The sequence below is a fragment of the Nothobranchius furzeri genome, chromosome 5 (assembly GCF_043380555.1).
Source record: "Nothobranchius furzeri strain GRZ-AD chromosome 5, NfurGRZ-RIMD1, whole genome shotgun sequence".
Lineage (NCBI taxonomy): Eukaryota > Metazoa > Chordata > Actinopteri > Cyprinodontiformes > Nothobranchiidae > Nothobranchius > Nothobranchius furzeri.
This window is the reverse complement of record NC_091745.1, coordinates 66,589,343-66,601,367: the sequence shown is the minus strand read 5'-3', so window position 1 is coordinate 66,601,367 and position 12,025 is coordinate 66,589,343. Positions and strand designations below refer to the sequence as shown.

Genomic DNA, 12,025 nt, shown 5'->3' with positions numbered 1-12,025 from the left:
ATCCAAAAGAACTGACACCTAAACTGAGATTAACTGGAACAAAAATTGTATTTACCAGTAAAACATTTAGAATTTCTGTTAAAACCAATGAAGATTTTAAGTGAGCCACTTGCAATTAACAAACAACCGTAATTTGTGCTCATTTTCATAAAATATAGAAATTAAATCATTACTCTAAAATAAAAAAAGATGATCACTTTAAATGTGTGCCTGTGTATGTATGTGTGTGTGCACACACACACACACACACACACACACACACACACACACACACACACACACACACACACACACACACACACACACACACACACACACACACACACACACGTCTGTCTTTCTATCATAGTGAGGACCCTCCATGGACTTCCATTCATTTAATTTCTCAGCTTTTTGAAAGGTGCTTTTAAATTTTGTTTTAGAATTGGTGTCCCACTAAGGTGCTTAGTATCTGGAAGTAGATTTAAATAATTGAAATTGGTATTATTTTCTTTTTTAATTATGGCACTAATTAGGTTTTCCTGCTAATTATTTTAAAATGAATTCTAATGCCAAATCAGTGTAGTTTTCATTTATTATTTTATCAATTAAATTCATTCTAATTGTGAGAAAAAGCATTGGGCTGAATGAGTGTAACTTCATGCCTTCTACGTTTCTCACAAGTCTATATTTTCTCTCCCTTGCTGAAAATGTGAAAGTTTCTGACACCAAAAGCAAAGTGTAAAACATGTAAATGTTCAACATTAGAATCATTTTCTCTAAATGAAATCTCAGCTAAAACTGCTGAAGAGAATTTGACAAAAAGAAAAGTTGTAAACTATAACAATATCACTGAATGGTCAAACATCTTTTCTGGAAATTGCACATCTTCAGAGGTTTTAACAAAACCTTTTCTCTTAACCAGCGCTTATTTTTTCTTCTTGGCATGGCTTTTCAGCAATGGGCGGCATCAGCCACAGCCAGTACATCCGGACACACACACACACACACACACACACACACACACACACACACACACACACACACACACACACATACAGTCAGAATGAAAGGTAAAAATTCTAATCCAGCCACCAGAACATTCAAACACAATCAACTGTCATTCATAACTGAAAGCACACACTCATATTCACACTTTCTCTCCTCTCTCTCATCCACCACAGCAGTGATGTTACCTTTGTGTCTGATGTGGTGTGTCTCACCTGATCTAGAAAGCTTTCTACGCTGACAAAATTCTCAGCTCTACTGACTCTCAGAAACTATTTTCGACATTCAAAACTCTGCTCAACCCTCCGTCTCCACCTCCTACCAACAATCTATCAGCTGACACCTTTGCCTCATTCTTCACTGACAAAGTGGCAGCTATAAGCAAACAGTTTACTCAACTGGCCACTCCTGAACATTTGCTACCACAAACTCCTTCTAGCCCAACCATCTCAAGCCCTACTGCTTCATTTTCCTCTTTTTCCCCTCTCACTGAGAACTGTGTGTCCAAACTTCTCACGTGCAGCCGCCCTACTACATGCCCACTCGACCCCATTCCGACTAAGCTGCTCCAAGCTATTGCTCCTACGGTAGCCGCAGCAGTCACACATGATCAACGCTTCACTGACATCCGGTACATTTCCCACCTCTCTCAAGCACGCTCAGGTTAAACCGCTGCTAAAAAACCAATCTCTTCCTCCAAATCATGTGGAGAACTACTGACCTGTCTCTCTCCTCCCTTTTCTGTCCAAAATAATTGAAAGGGTGGCTTTCAAGCAGATCACAGAATACCTCTCACAAAACTGTCTGCTTGACCCTTACCAATCTGGGTTCAAAAAGGACCACTCCACTGAAACTGCTCTGTTAACAGTGATGGAATCCTTAAAAGAAGCTAGAGCGACTGCCAAATCCTCAGTGCTTATCCTGCTCGACTTATCGGCTGCAGTTGACACCGTCAACCATGGCTTCCTTTTGTCCACACTCTCTAGCATGGGCATCACAGAGAAAGCACACGCCTGGTTTGAATTGTACCTCACAGGACGATCATTCAGTGTATCTTGGCTTGGACAATCCTCTGCCGTGCACCATCTTGCCACAGGAGTCCCCCAGGGCTCTGTACTAGGACCTCTTCTCTTTGCCATATACACCACCTCACTGGGTGAGATCATTTGATCACATGGCTTCTCCTACCACTGCTATGCAGACGACACCCAGCTCTATCTGTCATTTCCACCGGACGACCACACTGTCTCTGCACAAATATCAAACTGTCTCTCTGACATATCAAAATGGATGAAATCCCACCATCTCCAACTCAACCTCTCTAAAACTGAACTACTTGTCATCCCAGCAAAACCATCCATACAGCACAATATCTCAATCCAAAATGACTTCCTATCTCTGGCTCCTTCAAAGACAGCTTGAAATCTGGGTGTTGTGATTGATGAGCACCTGACCTTTAAAGATCATGTTGCCTCTGTTGCTTGTTCATGCCGCTTTACGCTGTATAACATATGAAAGATCAGACCATACCTAACACAACATGCCTCCCGGCTCCTGGTGCACTCTACTGTCATCTCCCGCCTCGATTACTGCAATGCCCTTCTAACTGGTCTTCCAGCCTGTACTGTGAGACCTCTTCAAATGGTCCAGAACGCAGCGGCGCGTCTGGTCTTCAATCAGCCAAAATGAGCACACGTCACCCCTCTGTTCATTGAGCTCCACTGGTTACTGCTAGCTGCACACATCAAATTCAAATTGCTAACACTAGCATACAAAGTCCGAGATGGTACGGCTCCCATCTACCTGAATCCTCTTGCAAAGGCTTACATCTCGGCCCGGCTGCTCTGGCCATCACAGGATTGTTGGCTAGCAGTGCCTACACCATGCTCAGGACAATCCAGACTCTTCTCATGCATCGTTCCACAAATGTGGAATGACCTACCAAGCACTACCAGAACAGGGGCTTCCTTTTCGACTTTCAAGAAGCTCCTGAAGACCCTGCTCTTCAGAGCATCTTCTAAACTAGCACTCTCCCTGCACCCGTCCCCCCTCTCTACTGTCCACTCCTTGTGCCCTCCTCTCCATGATTCATCATGCTGCCTCACTGCCACCTACGACTGACTGGAAATTGTTTGTTGTTGTTGTTGTTAGCCTCAAGGGCAACATGCCGATTATAACTTGTAAGACGCTTTGGACAAAAGTGTCTGCTAAATACATAAACTTAAACATTAACTTTTTTTGTTTCCTCCATCGTTGTTCTCTCACACTTTGTCTTTGTATCTTTTCCTTAGTCTTTTTATATTTTGTCTTCACCTGCTCTCTTTTATTCATTAACTCTTCTGCTTTTGAACTTCTCGTATCTCCTCCTGAACATTCATTCTTAGACCTACTTTCATTTATCAGCTCTAATAACTCTCAACCCCACTTTTTTAAAAACTTAAGTTCACTTTCTCTACTTTCTTTTTTTCTCTACCCTCTCTACCCCCTCAAACAAGACAAAAAAATCAGATATCATAATCAAAAGGGTTTATTGCTGTGGTACTTGGTGCATATAAAATAATATAGAGGAGCAATAATTAGAAAAACCTCTATTGTATACAATGAATATACTGTATGTACAATGACTAATATATACAATACAACTAATATATAATATGAAGACGTTTAAAACATGAAAGGACAAGATCAGACTTTTCAGCGTAGATGAGCTTGAGTATGAATCTTAAAGGAATACTTTGCAACTTTTTCCATAAAATTGTTTTCTTGAGCCAGTATGTGCTAAAATTAAGTAAGGCCTCCCAGCCCCTATTGCCCCCTGTGGCCAGAATATTACAGTTGCAACTTCACACTGATGGGCTGCTCTGTTGGCACTTGGAATAATTGAGCTGACATACCTGGAGCTGCGGTCTGGTTCCGGCACGTTCCCTAAATGTTTTAGATCATGAACACAGCTGATTTTTTTAATTCAGTGATGAATCGCTCCTGTTGACACTAAGGAAGGCTGTGGAGACATTTCAGCTGTTTGATTAAGGTGTTAAAAAGACGAACGCACAGCAAGGAGATATGTTTTGGTTCTGCAGACACCAAAGGGTGCTAAAAGCGAGCCAAAACTGCCTACAGTAATCCCTCGCTACTTCGCGGTTCGTTCATCGCGGATTCGCTGCTTCGCGGATTTTTTCTTTGGAGCATTTTTCAGGGGGAATTCGCAGATTTGCGGTATTTTTCACTGATTCGCAGTATTTTTCTATGCGAAATATCAAGAAATTCTTGTTTTTTTCATCAATTTCATCATAAAATGCACTTTTTGTAATAAAACTAAAAAAAAAAACAAGTAAAAAAAAAATTTTTCTTGAGTTTTACCCACAAAAAGAGAATGTGATCATACGATAATTCAATAGGGAGCTTGGTTTCACAGACGCGGAAGTGAGAGCGTCGGTGAAACGCCGGCTGATCTAGGAAACCCCCGAGCGTTCGAGCGTCAACGAAGTGACACGGAAATGCCGGGCTTTCCAGAAGTAAGTAAGATAACTTACTATGAGCTGATAGTTCGTTGGATGGATAGGTAGGTTGGAAACTCTGATCATGAATCTGAAGAAACGATGACTGAGTGGTGAGCTGGAAAGGCGACTTCGGTTTATAGCCGCGGTTTGTGACGTAGGTGCGACGTGGAGGGAATCCCCGCGAGGGGCATGCTGGGAGTCCCTACTTCGTGGATTTTCACCTATCGCGGCCAGGTCTGGAACGCATCTACCGCGATAAACGAGGGATTACTGTAGTTCCCCTCTAAGATGTTGTAACCAACTAGGGCGATATTGACCAAAACTTGTATTTCGTTATTTTTAGCCAATTTTCGATATTTGATACATATCTCAATATATTTCTTCCTCCAATCAATCAATCAATCAATCAATCAATCAATCAATCAATCAATCAAAGCATTTCACCACCCTTGGAAGAGATTGAAACAAAAACCAGGAGTTTTAAGTGAGAACGATAACAGACCGGAAGCCAGTGCAGGGAGGCCAGTAAAGACTCAAAGCTTCATGTCTCAAATGTCACACGGACACCATTATTTATAATAAATGTATGATCTATGTAAAATAATTTGTATACCATCTAGGGGTGGTCCAATCCACATCAGTCACAATATTACCAAACCCGTCAGTCATGGTAAAAAGGCTCGCTAAAACACCAACATTAAAACCCACAAAACTAAATGCAAATGTTTGGGTTGGTTTATATACCAGAGTTATTTATGAGTCAACTTTCCTAATCGATTGGATTCCTAAGAATACGAGAGCAAAACCTGCTAACTCTGGAAATTCACTGGTTGTATTTCTGTATCGACTGTATTGGTTGACGTAACTGGGTCGTGTCTTGTTTTAAAATAAGTCGATATTATAAGAATCTGGAGTTACTCTCCAGGGCTTTGATCCGCTCTCATGTCTCTGTACAGGTGAGAAAAAGCGTTACCAGGTGTTGATCCACGGTATTGAACCTCTGCTGGAGACTCCCCTGCAGTGGCTCAGCGAGCACCTCAGCCATCCCGACAACTTCCTGCACATCTGTGTCGTTCCTGCACCCACGGATTGAAACCACGCCCTCTCACCTCGCCATCACCATGACAACATTTTGTGGACGTTAGGGTGCATCGTGATAGAGGTTTTGAATTAACAGACTAACGGGAGGAAGAAGCTTAAATGAGGTGAACAAAGATTATCACGGAGGTCTCAAACACACCTTTTACCTTTTATTTGTTTTGTTCGTCTTCTTTTTTCACACCACTGCTACTCTGCTTTTCTCCTCTGGAACGTCTAAAGATTCAAGGATGAGAAGAACTTTCTTTCTTTGACAAGTAAGAGATGAAGAGTCATCTCATGTTCACATCATCTCTGTTGCCTGCTCTACTCCTGAATAACCAGACATCACCAATGGAGCAAAGGATGTGAATGATTTTATGTTTTTCCATCTGGCCTTTCTGCGTTCTCCTCCTCGTGTAATCAGACTGACCTGGAGACACGAAGACATGCTTATCTTTGGAAGTGGTGTGTCACTTTCTACTGAAGTTGCCTTGGTTACTAGTCATGCTTCTGTGATGTCGGAGTTGGCATCCTAATATGGATTATACACGTCTATAAACTGTCCCACCAATGAGATATCACCCCAGTAGCAAATATAAGCAGATCTAGTTCCTATTTGTTGTATACAGATGTTTGTCATTACTGTTGAGTTTAGAATCTCATATTTAGTTAACGTAAAATCTGTCTAATGAAAACGGAGTATTTCAGTAGGGTTATTGTTATTTTACATATAAACTCTGTATTTTTATTTTTGTTTATTCTCTGGGATTACATCTTAAATGCTCCTCAGAGGTTATTTGTGATGATCAAACCCAAACGGATAATCTGAAAAATCAGCTAAAAGGGAGATTGTTTTTCTTTGTTTTTACGTTTTCTACATAGATCTAGAACGTTCACAGGCCATCATCTGATAGTCTTTAACCGTTTATGTGGCTAAAGCATAATTTGACTGAGTCAGGGGAGGTAAAAACAAAAAAAAAAACACTTCTTAAATAGCAGGTGTTGATTTCTCTGCATCAATACACTTTAGGTGGTTTTACTGTCTGTTTTGTGAAATTTGGCTCAAAAGTCTTTGTTCACTGCCAAAACTTAAATGTGCATCTGGTTTTGTTTTCCTAAAGAGCCGAGCCTGGATGATGAGACTATTAGTTATAAGGCTTTCTGGGCCATTCTTTGCATAGGCTTCACATGACACGATCACTGAAACTGGCTTTAGCAGACAAGCTATCTGACAGCATCAAAGGAGGAGTTAAGGGAGTACGTTATTGGATTAGCAAGCTTTTACCTAGAATCATTCTTGGCATGTTAAATGTCTCCTATTTGCAGCTTTTCTTTTTTATTAACATCTTTTTACACTGAAATAAAATGACAAATCATACAACAAAGACTGTTTATCATAAAGAAGCCTCATGTCCTATGATCACTTTGTACAGCGTTGATCCACGGTGTCGTGGAGCTCATCAGACACCTGTTCAGAGGTTTGCAAACACCTGTAAATCTATTTGTTTCCCAAATGAAATCAGACAAACAGTTTTCACCATTTCACAAACAATTAAAAGAAAGATGATGCAGCTGTTAGACATCTGCATCGATCTCCTGGTTTGGCTGCTTGTTCACATTGATCATGTTTTAAGGCTAAATCATTACTGGGATAATCTTTCACAATCGTGTCACACAGCATGAAGCTCAGAGGGATTTGGGGTTGGGACAGAGGGGAAGGAACTTAAAGAGTTTACAATGCCATGCTGAACCCTGTGGAACACCTCCTACCTGTGTCAGAGTCATTTAGAATAGAATAAGTTGTCAGACATAATCCTGACTGTAACGGCCCGGCTGATGCGGTCTCTCGTACTTCCTGGTTCAGAGAGACAGGAGCCAATTCATAATGTTGGAGATTCTCCATCATATTATCTTACCGTATATTAGAAAATTCACATCTAGAATCACTAAAAACATGCCAAACTGAAATTGCTGCAAAAAAGGTTTTTATTTTTCAGCGAAAGAAACATTTGAAAATATTCATCATTTCCAATCAAATCGTCCATCCATCCATTTTTGGCCACTTATCCGGGGTCGAGTCGCTGGGACAGTAGCCTAAGCAGGAGACCCAGACTTCCCTCTCCCCAGCTACTTGGGCCAGGTCTTCTGGGGGAAGGCCCTGGCCAGCCAAGAGACATAAGTCCTCCAGCGTGTCATGGGTCTTCCTTTAGGTCTCCTCCTAACTGGATGTGCCTGGAAAACCTCACCAGGAAGGTATCCAGGTTAGTCTAACAGGATAACCACCTCAACTGGATCCTCTTGATGTGGAGGAGCAGCGGGTCTACTCTGAGTTCCTCCCGGATGATTAAGCTTCTCACCCTTTCTCTAAGGCTGAGCCCAGAAACCCTGCAGAGAAAACATTTTGGCTGCTTGTATCTGGATCTCATTCTTTTAATGACTACCCAAAGCTTGTGACCATAGGTGAGGGTTGGGTTAGGGTTAGAACATTCTAACTTTCCAGTGTGCTGCCACCTAATCCTCAACATTTTCAATTAGTCTATTAGAAAATATAACTAAACATTTAGAATTTTCATTACCTCAATTCAAAGGACTCTTAGTTTTATAATATATAGGAAAACATTGTAATATTTCTTCAAAGGTTATAACCAAACCACTTAGAGATGTTTTGAAACCGTTTGGTGCCTCATTTATTTATATTATTTAACTTGTTAAAATACATCATATTTTAATAGTCGCCATATTTTAGAACCAGAATGAGTCACTTCTTATTCCTTTTACAAGAAGCGTACCCTTTTCTCTTTCTCTCTCTCTCTCTCTCTCTCTCTCTCTCTCTCTCTCTCTCTCTCTCTCTCTCTCTCTCTCTCTCTCTCTCTCTCTCTTTCTCCTGTGTTTTATGGCTGACACTCACCCTCCCTCTCACTCTTCATCTCTCCTGGTTAATTATCTGTTGGCATTCACTCGCTGCTAATGAGACCGCTAAGCTGTCCAGACAGGCCTCGGGCTGCTCTGTCACTGTGTGCCCACGTACGCTCACCTTGTTGTCAGGGAGTTAAACCGTACAGCGCGAGAGTGTGTGAATGTGTGTGTACTTAATTACAGACATCATTTATAACCCCCTGCAGGTGTGTAGACATCCATATGCTTTCACGCCCACACAGACCCTGGTCGGTTGTCACATTGCCAGACTACTAATTTAAAGTGTATGTTGTGTGTGTGATGTCACACATCATGTCATCACATCAGGCTTCCTCAATGCTGCTTCTGCCGCCAAGAATGAATGGACGGCGGATTTATGGAGTTGAGTAAGAGCTGCCACACAGCGTGGGGTGGATGTGTTCATTTGTGTGTATGGAAATGTGTATACCATAGGATCTGCTGCTCGAGACACAGTGATGAAGAGTCTGACACACACTTTTATGGGATTTCCTGAGCCGTCATCCACCCCCTAAACTGTACGACACACTGAGGCGAGGCTGATTTAAAGCTCTTGGTGAGGTTTGGGAATGGAATGAGTTAAGTTGTTAGCAGGGATCCATTTCTGTAGTTTGGGATGTTTCATCTTGGATCAGAATTAACGACATTCATGTTAGGCTTAATTTTTTCAGGTTCGGTTTGTCCAAGATAACGCCTACAAAAAAAAAAAGAGTCGAGCAATCAAAAGTTTCAAATAGTCAAAACACACAATTTCAGAGTCCATGTAAATCAACACCTGGGTAGGATCCCCCATGGGGGAGTTTCAGGTGTCTAAGAGCCGCTGCGCACCTGAAAGCCTTAACTAAGGCTCATGTTTTGGTTGAGTTGTCTTCATTTGATCCGTTCAGTTTTGGTTTCTCAAATACGACAAACCAGCATCTCCCCATCATCGCCCACTGAGGTCTCTGATGTCTAAAGACTTACTTCCTTTAGCAGAAATGTAGGAAAGCCATCCATGATGACATCACATGTCGTTATTTAACTAAAATAACAGCTATTCTCCTCCACCCTGCTATGCATTGCATATGTTTGTAGAGTTACTGATTTGAGTTGATCACGTTGGATAAAAGTAAATATGTAGACATCCCACTGGGCGCTGGAGAGCGTAATAGCGTCGTCGCCAGGTTGGATGGGTTCCTCACTCTGATTTTGTGAAAGAGCATAATAAAATGTATTTTTTGTTGGGTAAACATCTTCCTCAGTAGAAATAAATGCACTGGGGGTGAATGGAGACTCATCCAAGATGGCGGCTGGCTACTACAGCAGCTCCCATAGGCATCACCAATCCTCGGGGCATCTATGTATCTGATGTCTGTGGATAAATTAAGTCTTTGTGTCATTCAGTCTCAAATAGACCATTTTATTAAAGTTTTTAACGATTAAAATAGTCCAAAGTATGAGAGAAGCTCAAGCTGGCGAAGAGTAAAAAAGGGTGGTTAGTTTTTCGCTCTGCAGGGTTTCTTTGGTTTACCACAGCAGCACCGACTCAGTGAGTATCTGAGGAGGAGAAACACAAGCTGCTAAATCAGCTGAGCGATGTCAGACAGCTTGTCTGTTTGCTACTTTTTATGCTTTTAATGTTTTTGGAAACTTTTAGAAATGAGTCTGGGTCTACGTGCGATTAACACCAGGCCTGTGTGTTATTGTACAGACTTTATACCAAACTGATTCTATTTCCTGTTTAAGCACATTTATTTAAGCTGATAATATCAAAAGTTGAATTAAAAGCATTTAAATCAGACATATGTGTAAAACATTCGTGTCTAAAATGACACTTGTTAACAGTAGTTCTAGTTCAGTCTCATATCTTGTCCATTACTACAACCCGCCGCGTGCTCTCAGGTCTGAAGATAAGCTCCTCCTAGCTGTTCCGAATGCACGTTTAAAAAGCCGTGGAGAAAGGGCTTTCTCTGTCTGTGCACCCAAGCTGTGGAACACATTACCACTACTAGTGAGGCAAGCACCAACAGCTAGCATTTTTAAATCACGCATGAAAACTCACTACTTCAACCTAGCGTATACCACATAAATATGAACCTCACTTACAACTACATTGTTTAAAAATGGAACTCACAATATCAACTTCCGTATTATTCAGGTTCTTTTTAAAATGTTTTTCTATTCACCCTGTGTTTTATTGATTTTTAACTGTTAGTTTTAGGACTTTTGCTGTTTTTCCTTTTTATCTTTTATCTCTGTTCTACATGACTGTATAACGCCGGTTTAATTAACTAACATTTTAGTATACAGCGCCTTGTTTGGTTGTAATGCCTTGTTGAATGCCCTTTATAAATAAAATTGGAATTGGAATTGGAATATCTGACAAAAAGCCTGAACATGATAAACATGATATGCATGCAGAATATGTATTTAATTTTTTAAAATACATTAAAAAGTCTATTACATTTTTGTGATGCTGTTGCTGACGTATACGTCAAAATGCAAGATTCTGCTTTGTGGTAAATAATCACATATTTGACTAATGAAATAATTTTTTAAAGTTTTTTTCATAAGGAAATTGTTTGATCAAAAAGCAGATTTTAATCATTGTGATTAATAGCAGTCCTAGTTTGTGGCATGTGATTGAGTTTTTTTCAGACATTCCCTTTTTTTCTTCTGATCCAGGCTCAGTTGTTCGTCCGTGAAACCCGCCCGATCTTGTGACGGTGAAATTTTAAACAATAAAAATGTTTATTTTGCATGAAATTCTCCTTATAATCTTGTAAAGCTGCTAATAACAACTGTGCAGTTGCAGTTATCCATAAAACTCACTAAATGACTCGTGTTGCTGGTGCTTTTAACACTTTTTTCACCTGACTCGTTTCGTTGGCTCCACTTTGCCTTCATCATACGCAAACGAATTAGGACCAGCCTTCCCCCTGGTGTGAACATGGAGGTAGGGCTGCCTGGAAATCAGCTAAATCTTGTTTGTTTCATCAGACAACACTTGTGCACAAAATATGTGTGGTGTAATCATGCTCAATGCAGATGTCCAGTTCAAATGTAGCTGCTATCACAGATTTTTCCCTGTTACTTCCCATAAATTTCCAGTAAAATCTGAAATGACTTAAACAGATGACTGATCTGATTTCCACCATATTCCCTGGAACCAGCTTGTCTCTTACTCACTCATACAGTTTTACCATCAGCTCAGACTGCAAACAACGCCCTCCAAGTCCACTGGTGTCCTAAACAATGAAAGTTATTTAGAAGTCTTATCAGCTCCTGTACTCCACAGAATGTCACAGAGAAAAGTTGTTTTTCTAGAACCTAACAAACTAAAACCACTAAGTACCCCTCCACCCCCCCAAAAATATCAGGCCTTTACAAACAGGCTCAAACAAACACACATGCACGCCCAGTTGTGCATTGTAAGCATCCCAGGGGGCTGCCGAGGTCTGCTATATATGAGACAGTCATGCAGAAGATCAAGAAGATCAACAGATGAGAGCAATTAGTGATGAAGAGGAAGTCATGACTGTTTC

At 40.9% G+C, this 12,025-nt stretch overlaps 1 protein-coding gene across 1 annotated transcript in view; it reads left to right on the top strand.

The window, feature by feature from the left end:
• Positions 1-6,412, top strand: part of atg5 (ATG5 autophagy related 5 homolog (S. cerevisiae)) — a 50,690-nt gene extending 44,278 nt beyond the window's left edge. Inside the window, exon 8 of the mRNA XM_015949917.3 lies at positions 5,444-6,412. Coding sequence (XP_015805403.1) covers positions 5,444-5,580 — 137 coding nt within the window. The 3' untranslated portion in view covers positions 5,581-6,412. The remainder of the gene's footprint in view (positions 1-5,443) is intronic.
• Positions 6,413-12,025: the final 5,613 nt, after the last annotated feature.